General features: G+C 29.5%; 2 protein-coding genes across 11 annotated transcripts in view; one reads left to right on the forward strand and one right to left on the reverse strand.

Moving 5' to 3' along the window:
• The window catches only part of LOC105833113 (peripheral plasma membrane protein CASK), a 189,865-nt gene that overhangs the window by 1,909 nt on the left and 172,133 nt on the right, over positions 1-15,823 (forward strand). For all 10 annotated transcript variants that reach the window (XM_012674565.3, XM_036288607.1, XM_028190825.2 and 7 more), the window contains exons 2-3: positions 11,201-11,313; positions 14,922-15,027. In XM_012674565.3, the coding sequence (XP_012530019.1) occupies positions 11,201-11,313; positions 14,922-15,027 (219 nt within the window). The remainder of the gene's footprint in view (positions 1-11,200; positions 11,314-14,921; positions 15,028-15,823) is intronic.
• On the reverse strand, positions 3,929-7,842 carry LOC105833116. Its single transcript, XM_028190827.2, has 3 exons — positions 6,052-7,842; positions 5,483-5,966; positions 3,929-5,232 (listed from the first exon to the last, which is right to left on the reverse strand). Exons 1-3 carry the CDS (start codon positions 6,218-6,220, stop codon positions 4,563-4,565), a joined length of 1,323 nt encoding a protein of 440 aa, XP_028046628.1. The 5' UTR covers positions 6,221-7,842; the 3' UTR covers positions 3,929-4,562.

Here is a 15,823-nt window from a genome sequence, read left to right on the forward strand (position 1 = left end):
AAGGCTTTGACGGTTCGTGTTATATCTTTTTCAAAATAAATGGTTTACTTGGCATATTGGCAACAGCCCATTTGTCTGTCAGGTCTGTCTGTCGATAAATCATTTATCTGAGCCTTTACGTGTTCAAGGTAGACTTTCCCAATTTGTGTGGGAAAGACGAGATTATTATTACCTAACTCCGAAAAAATATACAGAAACGTTAAAATGTGCATTTTCATGAAAGTGGAACAAGAAAAATAGACAACCAAAAAATAAAGCAATTAAGATCAAAAGACTATTTAAAACTCGAAAAAGGTTTTAAAGAAATCTTGGTTTTTTTCTAGGTGATATATAATACTTATTTATCGTTTCTGGACTACGTTCAAAGTTTTAAAAAGAAATTAGAGAGATTATATCTGGATGATATCTTGATATAAAAAAAAGTACGGAAAAGAGAGAGTAATAGCCATATTTTACAAAGGAATTCTTATTCACTTTCGTATTAAATTTTCTTAAACATTTAATGAACCGAATATATATTCTTTTTATTATTTTTAATTTTTAGCCAATATATATCGATGTTGAACAAAAATGGAATTTAAAAAACGATTATTAATAAAATATAAAATAAATAATATTAACAAAGACGTATATTTTTATTGATGGAAGATTTACACGAAGATTTGAAGCTCTTTAATACTTGACTCTCGTCCTGCTACGTTAGCGATCGATTTCACCGAAACCAGTTTATTTAATCTGCTCAAAGACTATAGCTTGAAAAGCAGAGATTGCTGTCACAGAAACGCAATTTCGTTTCTATCGGAAGCCAATACTTGATTTATCATTCAATTGGCTAACCTTCATGCCAAAATAATATACGTCACCAGCTGCGTCTAAAATATCCGTCACAAAGGCGTAGGCTATTCGACGATCATCGACTTGTGACTCGGGTATATTCTCTGCCTGTTTAAACTATTCAATTTATAATTTGCAATTATCATGACGTAAACATTAAAATAGTATCTTGCATTTTTTATTTATGTTTTTTTTTCCTTTCTTTTTTATATGTGTATTTTTAAATCGGAATGTTTATTATGTTGATTAACAGTGAATAGTCTGATGTCAGTGTTATATTTATATTCTTATGTCTATATTAATCAGTGATATATACATTACCTTTCAGTAACCGGTCAGTGAGAGTACTTCCCTCTTAACCAGAATTACTGAAAGAGCAAATCGTCATTGATGATCATAATTATAAATATACCATTGTAAATCAATAACATTTTACTGATTCGGAATTTAGAGAACATTATTACATTTTATAATATGATAACAAATTATTTTTGTTATAAATAATAATAATTTGGAATAATTTTAAAATTCAACTACATATGAATGTCTTGCTATTTTCACTTGTGTAATTAAGTAAAGACGCTTTGTCGCGTAACAATTAGCGCAGAAACATTTCAATGGAGATAGTTTGAAGAGATCATCATATACTACATATACATGTCTACATGTGGATCTAGTCAATTAAATTCAGCGTGAGGGTTATCGAGAAGTGGTGCATTCTTCATTCGTTACAGTTAATTGAATTCGCACAGCCGACGCTCTTTCCTGCGTCAATTAAACTTAAATAAGCTGTAAGCTATAGCTTGCACAAACGGTTCTTTTAAAGTCGTTCCTTTCAATTGACTGCTACAACAGTTTTGTTCTGTATTTAAAATATTACGGGGTAATAGGAATATAACAACAACAACGTTTTCTACTTATATTTTATTTTGAATTTCCTCCAACAGTTCTCAGCTTTGCAACTCTTATAATTGAGTTTTCAATGAGTTAAATAAATATTTAATATGTTTTAACTTTTTCGCCGCGAACAAATTTATAAAAGACTGTACACAACAATTTAATTATCATTTTACATATTACAGCCGCTACGCTTCGTAATTGAGTTTCTAAATTATATGCATCATGCAAGTAATACATTTTACTACTCGTAAAACAGCTCTGTAAATTACAATCAGTGACAAGTTAGTGAAAATATTACTAATTTTCAATGGTATACTTGTCAATCAGTGAAATAAATGATCTTTTAGTGATTATACTTCTGAATTGAAAATTACTAAAAGACAGTAAATATTCATTAATAATCACAGCTAAGTATACCAATCTAAATGTGGTAATACACTGATTGTCATTTAGAGACAGGAAACATGAAATACGGATATTGAAAATACGAATAAAGATTACGCATGACTAGATATATGAAGATAAAATTATTATTAATGCTGTGTGCATATTTGTTTCTTTATGGATATTACTAGTTAATAAATAAGGATCAGTTGTATCGAGAACTGTGTGGAAATGGAAACGAATTTATCGTACAGGAACCCCCAACGCTTTTACTTCAGTGCTCTATCGCTTCGCTGGAGAGCGAAAGCACCGAGAAATCTCCAGAATACTTCGACGGTTTTAAATCTCGATGCGGACACGTACAAAGCGAAATACTAGGCAGCGTGCTCTGCTTTTACGATTCACGCCCTACTTTTTATTTGTCTTGCAAACTTCCAAACGGAAGATTCTATGTGTATTCGCGTTTTTTAAAAAGCAGAATAAACTTTTACCCGTGAAATTTGTCCTTGGACTTAATTACGCTGTTCGAGTTTTCATAGTATTCCTTTTTTTGGTTAGCAGAATTATGTTGCGTACTATTCTGCCATCCGCAAATTGATAAATTACAATTAATCGTTAATTTGATATTTGAACTACGATGTTAAAGCAAATGCTTTATGAAAATTAAATTACATAAACAAAAAGTTTCACAGTGATGAAAGTGACAGATATTATAAATTCTCGTAAAGGTCAATCTTATGTATATCGTACACATTTTAAAAAATACATTGATGAGTGCGAAAATATTTTTATAGAAATTTAATGAAAAATTTTGTACTTACTAATTCAGCTGTTGGTATTTGGTGTTATATTTTTATATTTGATATTCAAAAAATGTTTGCATAGCACTGAAATATTATATTCTACTTTAATATACAATAAAACTCGTTATGATATAAATATGGGTCGAGCGACGAATCTCAAATTGAATATTTTTTTATATATTTTGAAGAGTACATTGTACTTCTTTTTTTTTTATTTTAAAATATTGAATTTCTAAATTAAGGTTTAACATTTTTATTATCACAATTTTGCTTTGAGATATAATAATTAAAGGCAATAATTTTTATTCAATATTATAATTGACGATAAAAACGAGAGAATAAAACAATTTGCTGTGATTATTAATAAATGTAATAATACACACAATATACATAAATGCAGAATATAAATATGAAACATAAATATGTGGAACGATTTTTACAAGTATTTTCGACAATAAACGGTATATTCAATATTTTCTGCAATAATCTAATACTTTAATGAAAATCTCATATCTAGAACAATTCATGAGGGAAAAGCTTTTTCTCTTATTCAAACTATACACACTATTTACGTCTCTGTTCGTAAAAACATTCAATATTTTTTCTACGAGAAACAAGTCTCTGTGCAAAATAGTTATTGATAATGGCTTAAAATTTTTATCCTTTTAAAGTAAACTTTATTTATGTTTTAAAGATAAAGCTAGCTTGTCTGGGTTTTACCAAGGGTTTTACACACTATTTCTCAACCTGTTATCGCGTAACATGTCGCCAGATACGATTCTTACTTTAACGCTTGCTTTATGATAATATTTTTTTTAGTGATATATTTCGATGAAAAATTATTCTTGTGTTATTAAGGCTAGTAGCATATAAAAAAGGTTTTAGCAGTAAGACGTAAGCAAATAAACATGTTTGATTTGTTACTGCTTACGCAGTGTTAATGCATAGTGTTTTGATTGTGATTGGTTAACGTATTTACTATGTTTTTTATGTGCCATTTTTATTTATGCGCCAATTTTAATTTATATTATTTTTACATAATTTATTTGTTTTTAAAACATTACTGTGATATATAATTGGCCAACAGTTTATCTTGTACAAACTGTGACGGATTTCTTAAAATAAATATTACTATTTTGCTTATTAAATTATTTTAAAAAACTGCTGCACTAACGAATAAATAAAATTTGATGTGCTTAATTAATACTGATACGAATATGAATACATTTTTGAAGGTATATTATTCAATAAGTTGCTAACATTTATATTCACCATTATGAACGCATGCATGTTGCCTTCCTGTTATCGACACCTCTCTCGTATCGAAGATAAAGTATCTGCTTAGTATGTTCAGTGAAGTATCGTTACACTTTGACTTATAGAGATGTGCCGGTTAGACTTGTGCTAAATATTATTCCATACTGTACACGTACAGTGTCCCTGTTTTTTTATTGGCAGTTTCTGATTGTTTTTTTATTTATAAATTTGCATACATAAACTTAATTGAGTAACTCTGAATATATAGATATATAACGATTTAAAATGATAAGAATGGTTTTATCGCGGTTATTAATATTCTCTTGCAAATCTAACGTGCAAAACCTCCAAGAACAGGATGACCACAAATGATTTGCTCACGTGTCACATTAGAATACCGATCACGTCGAGCAGCGGCACAACAGGCACCGCCTTTCGCAGATCGTCGACGCTGCAGGCGTAAGAGATGCCAGACGTGATATTACGCGATCTCCAGTTCAGCCACTTGATCTTTTCGCTGATATCTGTGCAGAGATATACGTCGTCTGTGATCAATCTGATGAATGGATCGTTGAGGCCCACGAACGCCGTACCCTGCTTGCTCAATGGATCGTAAATGACTTTCCAATAGAACTTGGGTGCAGACACGACTGCGGCCTCAGCGTGCAGATATATGGGTTGCTGTTTGCCATGAATGTCTTCCATGGTCATCTGACCGTGTACCCCTGTATATACGTCGAGGTCCAAATGGCGGCTGGCGGCGAAATGTCTGACGCTCATCTCCAGGGAATTCCAATTACCACCATTAAAGGTTTGCCACTGAGGCGCAGTATTCAAGTACCAAAAGGTAGATCTCTGCTGGGCACCGTAAACGAAATCCGCTTTGGCCACCATATGTCCTCGAGAGAGATACTGCACCGACTTCTTCAATCGCTTTTTAGCCAACTCGGTCGAATTCAGGATTCTGGCAAGCGTATCTAACTGGGTTTCGAATTTGTACAGATTGTCTATATCTACCTTGGGATAAAATCTTCCTACAAGAAACTTGGACGGTCTGAAACACGCAATCAATAACAGTATATAACGATGTTTAAAAATTTTTTTTTCCGTTTTTAATTCTAATAAATGGATGATTTTATTATCAAAATATTAATATATATTGATAAATATAGATATTGATATTAAATTGAATTATATTTATTTGTTACATTTTTTCAAAATTTACTACTAAATTTTGTTGGAAGGTCTAATTGAAAGACACTATCGTGGGTCGAGAATTTATTAAATACATTAAAAGATATTACCTAGGATATTTCCTTTGATAACTTCCGATCATTTTTGTCATCTTGAACTTTGTGTAGTACGTCGTGTACGTCTTTTCATCGCGGCATAATTCAATAGTGCGGATGAAGACGCCGCTTACGTTGAAACCAACCTCGATGTGGCTGTGTCTGCCGAGGCAAGGTGGTGAAACCGTATACTTAGCGTGGTGCTCGGTATGAGATTTGCAAACTAGGGACGAGAAATATTGGTGAACGCCATTCACATCAAACACCTTACCTTCTACGCAAACTGCTTCGACCTCGTTGCCCCAACTTCTGTTTTTGAAGTAATTATCTTTGCCTGGGCATGCTAGGTAAATGGAGTCACCCGCCAATATCTTCAATGTCCCATTATCGTTATTCGGATACCAGATGGTCGCACGTTTGCCGTCACGTTTCAGAAGTAACGGTTGAGGCTCCTTAAGATCGCCGACTTTGTACTGTATAGAGATAGTACAGTCGACACCTGAAGAGATCGCGATATGGTATAAATGTAAAATGATTTTTGTGGACGTTTAACGACAAAATTGTAAAATAAACGGGTAGTTTACTAGCGTTAATTGGGTTTGCAATTGTCCAAGTGATGTAACATGCAAGAAACGGAATGACCACCAACATGATTACGTTTAAGTGAGTGCACGTAGTCACAACACAGCGCGTTTGCTTCTCTTTCGTTTGTTTTATACTCTTTGAATAACGGTGAATTCCTGTGATATACATCCGTTAGAGATAATTTTTAATAAAACGTTGATTTGACTATCAGTAACCTGTAAGATAACGTCACTTAAAAATCATGTCTGCTTTTATTCATCAAAAGCTGTTAAGATGTGGACGTCAGATAAATCTGGTCCGTAACTTTTTAGATCAGCCGCACACAGACAAAAAGATGTGTAGAATCTGTGTCAACTTAAACAGTATTCATTTATGTAATGGAGCAATGCATGCGTATATGATATAATGTTATCTTTTTTCACATATCTGATTTCTTCAGATATTAAAATTATAAGAGAGAGGGAGAGAGGGGGGGAGAAAATATCAGTAATTTATTCTATCTGATTATACATACTTTAATGCTTTATAATTGTTATGTAAAAGCCAGCATTTATATTATTAAATAAACTATATTTTTTAATTAAAATTTAAAATCATTGCTAAAATGTTTTATTTGCTAAAACATTCAAAATTAGAATGTAATAACATTCGAAATACGTAAATTGACTGTAGTTTTTATTACATCAAATTTTATGTAAAAATTATTGCATGTGTGAAAATATAATGAAAAAAAAGGAATACAATATAAACGTATTTAAAAAACCATTTTTAAGGCCATAATATTCAACATTCTATTCTCATATAAGTAATTAATATATAGTGTTGATTATTATCACAAAATTTAGCTAGTGAGCAATAAGCGACTTATAATATCTAAAGGAGAGTATGTAATATCACAGGACGACAGCGCGGCTTAAGTTTAACAGAGCCGTTGCAAGGAATAAATAACTATATTGTGTGTGTGTGTGTGTGTGTTTGTGTGTGTGTGTGTGTACACATACATACTACGTTTCGGTTAGCCATAGCATATGTGATCTGTACGTGTTGATAAGAGTATAACTACAGAGAAATTGTGTACGGTGCGGCTTAATAGTCTGATGAGGATTGTCGAGTAAAAGAGAGTATTTCAGCAGGTTAAATGAGCCTTTTTGAACATTGCGAACTCCTCTGTGTCAGCTCAAAACGTTATTTATTCCTGACTTTCACTAACAATTCCATTTAGCAGTTTCAATTTCCCATCCCTCTCTTCTCCCTGTAGTCGGGCGTATCCATTACGTCTACGTGCCTCCAATACCGCGGAAACGAATGAGATATAGAGATGGAATGTTAATGTCGGACAGACGTATCTTGATAATGTAGTCTGGCATCGAATGCAGTTTCTCTATCCGTAAACAAGTGTCCAACAACCAATTATGTTAAATTTGAAACTCTCCGAAGAACATTCCGAAGAGCTTCCGATTCATGTAACCAAATGTTTAGGAATCTATATTAATATCCAATCAAATAATTTGAAGTAAAATAGCATACAGAAATAATCATTACAAAATGCATTGGAATTATTCTATGTGATATAAAAATATAAACGCGTGTATTATTTTATAAAAATTAAACAAAAAATTAGAGATATGTGAACTATTTGAATACGAATTGAATCAGGTAAAATTCGATTTGATTTGAATCCAAATTATTTGAAATTTTGAATCTAAAAATTTTTGAACTTGAATTACTTGTATTGACTATCTTACAAAATTATATTTAAAAATAACATAATTATATTTAAACATAATTATATTAAATATATATATATATATATACATCATCTAATTACTATTATTTTTTTACATAGAAATCTTTTTATTATCTATATATTTAAATTCAACATAACAATAATTGTGTTAATTAAAAATTATGTTTTAACGATTTGAATAATTTAACACAATTTGATTTGGATTTGAAAAAAGAAAATGAAATTTGATTCGTGCACGTGCAATTCGACATAAAAAAACATTGATTCTCTACAAATAATTTTATGAAACTAATAAATACATTTTTCAATAAATATAGGTATGTTGAAAAAATTACATCTCTTTTATCTTTGATATTTTATTTTGAAATAGTCGTGCCAAATGGTCGTGCATCTTCTATCGCGCAACGAATAATTTTCTCCATATTAATGAAGTGTTAAACTATAAATCAGCAATTTGAATGCAGCGTGTTCTAATCAATGACAAGTTATGTTTAGTTAAGTTACGGCTTTGGTGTAAGCAGCATGCTGTCCTAGTGGATTTACCTAAAATTTCAAACAGTTTGAACGTATATACCGATCTGCTGTCGTAATTGCCGTTTTGGAAAGCAGAATTCTGAAACTTGAGCGCTTGTATCAACGATGTTCTCCCTTCAACGTAACTTGTTAACGACAGAAGGCAAAGTTCAATTACGACAGATTTGAAATCTAATTTATAATGACCAGGAGGTTAAATGGAGCTATATTTGATGACGGTGAGAACCAATACATATAATACATTAATAATCGGTATCCACATATGCTCTATAAATAAAATATATTGAAAATATCAAGATGATACTTAATGAAATTTTAGTAGAAATCTTTATTTGTACATCGAGAAAGAAATGTGATTATAATTGTATGATAAAATATTCTATTTACCGAAAAAGATTATAAATTATGATTTAAATATGTAATTGTTTTTTTCTTAGTGTATTTATTTCATTATACAGATTAATAGAAGAATGATTTGAATTAGATTTTATAAAGTCATATGGCATGTTCGTGTATAAGAAAGTAGAGAAGAAACGAAATCTAGCATACGAATTCTTTTTCAAGCGAAAAATTGATTTCGAATATAGGTCGCTGTAATGTTTGACCTCTTCTGGAAACTGACACGAGAAGTCAATAGCTTTTCATAAAAGGCGGATTATGCTTTCGTGCGAATTGCTTTATGAAGGCCTTAAGGCACTCAAGGTACCGTCTTGTAAGAGAGCTTTTAACAACGAAAAACGGGGGATGATGTATTTAGTAACTCGTTCGCGAGTACACCAGAGATGAAGATCTGTATATGTAGAGAGAATTTATGCAGGCACGTTTATAACGGACTGCATTATGTTCTTTAATTCAAGATTATATCTTAAATTGAGAAATGTAATGAAATACTTTTTAAATGCGTAATGTAATTTTCTTAAAACAGAAAAATATAAATATCAAAATGCAAGTGCAAAGTGAGACATTTATATGACAGCTATATGAATAATATTATTTTATCTTGTTACATAATTTAAAAAGAAAGTTTAAAAAGCATTGAATGTGTTATGATAATTATAACTGAATAAAATTTTATTTTTATAACTTTGTATTTTTTATAAATTTTCTAAATTTTCTATTATATGACCATTATGAAGTTAACGTTTTACTTAAAAGATAAGAAATGTGTTTCAGTATAATATGATGTATATGTAATATGAGACCGACTAATAAAAAAATATTTAGTTTCTTGAACGTTGACATAAGAATGGTACAGGCAGTAAAACATAATGTTTCATAATAAAGAAAATAGAAAACAATAGCGTTTCTAAAATAAAGAAAATACAGGACTACTGTGCGAGTATAAACAAAATATACACGAGACTCTATACGATTTATGATTATTGGAACAATTCGAATGTTTGTTATAATGATGCATCAGTGCAAACCTCAAGGATAGATGCTTGCGTGAAACGCTATACGTATGACATTCTCCATTGTGGGTTTTCACGAATTCCATGAATGCATGCGTGGTTATCATTCGATGGATAACCGAGACCGCTATTGAGTTTAACCCTTAAGTACAGACCTGATCATATGACCTACTCATGCACGCACATGCACAGACGCTTGTCTCACACACACATCATCTTCTTTATACCATCCAAGTATATATGATATCAATAGAAAGTAGAAATTCGGTTTATCAATAGCCATACGTGCGCGCGCGCGTGTGCGTGTGTGTGCGTATTGTGTGTGTGTGTGTGTTTTGCTGTATATGATTTAAAAATAAGCATATGGGGATTTTAAATATAAACGTAAGGTATTTTGTTCTTTTTGTTTCTAACCTACGAATTAATATTGGATGTTAATTTTGAAATATTGACATTTATCTTGATATTTATTTGTGTATAAAGTCTATAAAAAACGAAATTGACTAATTCACTAGTGCATAAATAGCAATTGTAAGTTACTTTTTTAACAGTACATATTTGTCAGTGCTTTTAAGAAACAATGTTTTACTGGAAATGATTGTTTATTTCACATTTATAAGGCAAATAAGCAGTGAATAATTAAAGTTTAAAATACTAAACGTTTGAAATTTAGTAAAGATATTTATAATAATGTACACGTATTCTTAGTTTTTAGAAATATCGTTTTTGTATTACACAAAATTATTTTTTAATTCAGTTATATTAAAATTATTTCCACAACTTTTTATCTTTTTTCAAGATTTTAGACTTTTATGTTTTCAACGAACTATGACCTTATCGATTATATTGACATTTCCCTTTTCTAGATTTTCTTATATTTTATGTAAAAACCCCTGTAAAATTTACATGAGTTATATGGTGTGGATGCAAAATTAGTATATGCATGCGTAAGAAAAATGGATAGTCACATCGCACGCGACATTTAAAAATGGCGTTAGGTCACCGGAAGGACGTAACCTTGGGTCTATAAAGTGATGTCGAAGAAATCTCAAGTCTCATATTAATTCTTTAACACCGGAACTTTAACATCCTTAAATTTGAACGATTCGTAAATGTATCTAAATTAACGCTATATAAATTTTACATTTTAATTTTAATTAGTTTTGCAATTTGTACTCTGTAACCGAAAGTTTATTACAATTTAATTTGTACTGACTACAAAAAATCGAGTTTTTTATACTTCTCTAGAGAAAGATCATATTTATTGAATATTATTTTTATATTTATTTTACATAGAAGTTAAATATTACTTAACATCATACTGTGATTGGCCTGATGCTGTCTATCCGATTTGTTAGTCATGACAACTAATTACTTATCTAATAATCCAAGAAACTTTAGAAACTGCCACTAGTGTTAATTATTATTGTTGATGTTTCGCTTTTATTGTTCCAGAGGACCATTCAGCGTCGTTCGGAAATGCATTCATCGTCACACCGGGCAGATTTTTGCCGTAAAAATCGTCGATGTCGCGAAGTTTACCTCTAGTCCTGGGCTCAGCACTGCGGGTGAGTGAAGAATGACGTAGCATGCATTCAAGAAAAATACATAATCAAAGTCTTTTCAATTTTGATGAATTCTTGACGTTTAAACAGCTTAATAAAAAATACATTTTTTAATTTATAAAATATATTTATAATATACGTTTGTATATAATATCTACATTTAAATTCTATATCAATTAATATTTAATTTTTTATTAAATACATTATTGCTAAAAAATATTTGCTTATTTTTCTTAAATAATGAGAAAATTTTGAAGAGTGAATTTCTTTTTTTTATAATCTAAATATTGGGCTTGATATAGAAAAGTCATCAATATTGGCATATCACTTTATTTTTGGATAATTTTATTAAAAACTAAAAATAAAACTTTGAAAAAATAAATAATTAGCTACATTTTTTTTAAACATGAATTATTTGTATAAAATATTTACAAGTAATGTATATGAGAATTCTTAGAAGCACTTTTACTTTAAATGTAAAACATTTTTTGTCGATTATACAAATACTTTATGCTGTTTCGCAAAAGGCAACATGTGTGACTATATATAAAGATTAGATTGAGTTAAATTTGTTTTTAAATTTGATAAAAAAAAGTTATGAATATATAAACTATAAATTTTTATTTATAAAATATAGTAGAGTTTGAATATAGAGTATAGTAGATTTAAAAAAGAGATACATACAAAACTTAGAGTGGGAAAATACTTTTGAGCGATAATATATCTCCGAAACCATAAAATATCGTCGAGGAGCAAATAGTAATAAGAAAGCGGTTTGAGATACACCTTTGAAATTTATAAATGAATAATAAGGTTTTAATTTGCTTTGAAACATTTTTTTATGTATTTTACAATTCCTATAATATTACCAGAACAAATCTATTAATTCAATTTTAATAAATTGTTTCAATTCTTTATTATACACAAATGGTACAACAAAATACACGTCTCTCAGTTTTGGATTTCTTATCACAGTTCGCCGAAATGAGGGAGAGACTATTTCTACTGGTTTCTTGTAAACATCTTTCCATTAATTTCCATGTGTTTGAAACAAGGTCTATGCTCCTCTATCCATCCACTTGACAACATACGTGTTCCCCAACGTTGTGCGACCGGCTAAACATGGGTTCAAATTGTGAACCGGCGCGAAGGCCATTGTGCAATTGAATGGAAAAACGGACCATTGTCGCCGCGTACATTTTTGGGGGATTTAATTCAACGTACTAACTGACAAGTCCAGAAATATATGAGGAGAGTGCATTGTTTCAAATCCGCTTTTTTTTAATAAAGCGCCCTTTTTCCGGAAATGAGAGTAATATTTAATTTTAGCCGATAACACGAAGCTGGACAATCAACTGTGAATTATTATGAGCGCATTAATAGATAGGCGATAGTTAAATAGAGAAAATCGATTTTCATACGTTCCTCATACAGCTTCTAAATTCCCTATAGGGTTATTGCAATAAATCAGCAAAAAAGAAAATAACCTTTATACCAGAAACACCTCATAATTACCTTGTATTAGTAGCGAAGCAGATGTTCATTCGAGGTATCATATGGAGTCTCTTTGGGATTATATAGGATCTCTCACATGAAAATATCCGGAAACATATGCGAACAGACTATAATATCTCGTTCCTATTCGCGAAACATAACTATATGTGCGAAGCAAGACATTTCGCTAGACGTCATAAAATATTACCAAGTTTCTTGTTCATTCTTCGATGCTATTTTTCTCTCTTGTCTCTTCTTTATGATTTTCTTCCTTGTTATTTTCACTTCTGTCATGTTACATGATCTTATCATACAAGAATTTATCTTGTACAGTATCTCTATTTTATCGACGTTTTTATCTACGAAGAAAATAGTAAAGCAAACATGAACACTTTGATTATTTAATTATTATAATTTTTGTTGAAATATAGTTAACAATAATTATGATATGATAATATTATTTAATTAGAAATTAAATCATATTACCGAACTAATTTACAAATAGAAAGCAAATTTTTATTCTTTAATTTCAAATGAATATGGGTAAACATGAACAAGATTGTAATTTAACACTTACAATTAGTTGCAAAGCTATTTAATTACAAAGTTGTAAAATAGCATAATTTTGTGAAAATTTGCGGTAAGATTTGTTGAGGAAGTTAATGTTACAACTTAAATCTTATTTGTCATAAAAAAATTAATTTAAAGAATATATTTAGAGGATAGTATTTCTTTTTTTATTCATTTTTTATTTGAACTTTTTTTATATTTATAAGCATTAATAGATCAATGTTAGAGTTAGAGTAAAAATTTTTTGTTTATCATTAAATATTTTATATGTAAGTTATATTTTTAAGTGATTGAAATAAAGATTTTATTTTTACTTAATTAATTATCAATTTATAAAGTTTATACAATATCTTAATATAAACAGAGTTTAAAAAATAAAATAAGGGCTTTATTTGGTTTAGATATCTCATTACAATTAATTCTTTGTATTTTTCTATGACGAGTTTTTTTGTGATACATTTTTTAACGGAAAAATATGAGAGTAATTCCGTTATTGCAGTCGATTTTTGTAGTTTTACTTTTCGTAGCTTTGACTGGAGTCCATTGCAGTTCAGTGCAGATACGGCATCTAAATTGATTCTGATAAAAACTGGGAAACGAAGTTTTTTGTATCCGATCTAGATACAGCATCTATAGCTCCGTTTAACTGAAGCTTAAATTTATTATCTATATTTATTTATTCTATATAGAGGTAGCTATTTTAATTTTACACAGTTATACAAATTATTTATTTTCTTCAGATATATTATTTCCATCTTTTATTTCGGAAACAGTTCAAAATTAAAAGAAATCGTAAGATAAAAGTTCAATCATTTCAAAGTGCTATTGTACTCTCTTTCTCTCTCTCTTTCCCAATCCCCTTAAAAGAGCAGCTTCTCGAAATGATCGAATATTACACACAGTTTTTCATTATTTTGAATTGTTTCTAAAATATAGTGAGTGAAGACAGACTTTGTAGGCATTCTGTACTATATAATGAGATTATATAGCAATAATACATTAACATAATTTCACGTATAGTGTTACGTAATTATCGTAATAATATTAATTTTCTACTAAATTGAAAACATAATAATATTGAAATTTGAACCATTATTTACACAATATACACACATATATATATTTCACAAATAATTTATGTTTATATAATTATCTTATAAATTTTTAATAATTTTTGTAAGTTTTCTTACACAGTTTATACAGTATTTCCACTTAAGTATTTCCGTACTTTTCTCTCTCTTTACAATTTACAATTTATAAATTTTTTAAATTATTTTTTGTCGTAAATTTTTAGATTTAAAATTAAAAAAAAAAACGGTGTGTGTGTATATATATATATATATATATATATATATATATATATAGAACACCCACTTTATTATATTTATACGGCAATATTTTTGATATAAATATCTAATATAAAGTAAAATTTCTCTAAAACATTTTGAATTATTTACCTATGATTATTTATCTATGTTTACTGTATATATAACATTTTATGTCTGAAAGTTATTTACTATGATAAATCCATATTTCGTATGTTTTAGATTTGAAACGAGAAGCTACAATATGCCATATGTTAAAACATCCACATATTGTAGAACTGCTGGAAACCTATAGTTCTGAAGGAATGTTATACATGGTATTTGAATAGTAAGTATGCAAAACCAAAGATATTTTATATTTTGATAAACATATTTTATTATTCAGTATATTAATATAATAAGATTCGATAATTGACAGAAACAAACACATTCTAACAACTTAACTTTTACATGCCTAACATACCTAGTATTTATTTTATTTGGCAATTTAAGTTTTATGTAAACAGTAATCTCTAGTCTTATAAGATTAAGAATGACTATAAAAATTGCAACATGATCTATAATAGTAATGGTCTTTCAATCGTGAACTTTCAACGAGTCTTTTTTTAGAAAAGCGACTTTTGAAACGAAAGGCGTCAATCTCGTCCTTTATATGCCAACAAATCTACTCTCTCATCTTCCTGGCATAATTATTATCTTCAGGCTAATGAAACGTTATGCTTGTAATATGCGAGACGGAAAAGCATCACATTTGTCGAAAATGAAAGACTCAAAATAAATACATGACATTTCCTTAACGGTTCTATCTTTATTCGGGAAAGGCACGTTTTCCATTTAGTTGTTTGCTATCTATTATAACGTTCTACTATAGTTTGCTATAATTGGATACACACATCCGAGATGCTCTCGAAATAATCTACGCTATCGGATAAGATAGCTAAGGGTTTTTAATAGACTCGATGCTCAAGGCGTTTTTAACGAGACTATTTAAATAATATGACACTCAACTACACTTTATTATTTCCTTTAGTTTAATGGGCTATTATTTTTTTGCCATAAAAGATCCTTATTTGATGATAACATCAATATCATGCAATTAATTATATCATTTAAATCAATAATTT

Source organism: Monomorium pharaonis, chromosome 6, assembly GCF_013373865.1.
Source record: "Monomorium pharaonis isolate MP-MQ-018 chromosome 6, ASM1337386v2, whole genome shotgun sequence".
Lineage (NCBI taxonomy): Eukaryota > Metazoa > Arthropoda > Insecta > Hymenoptera > Formicidae > Monomorium > Monomorium pharaonis.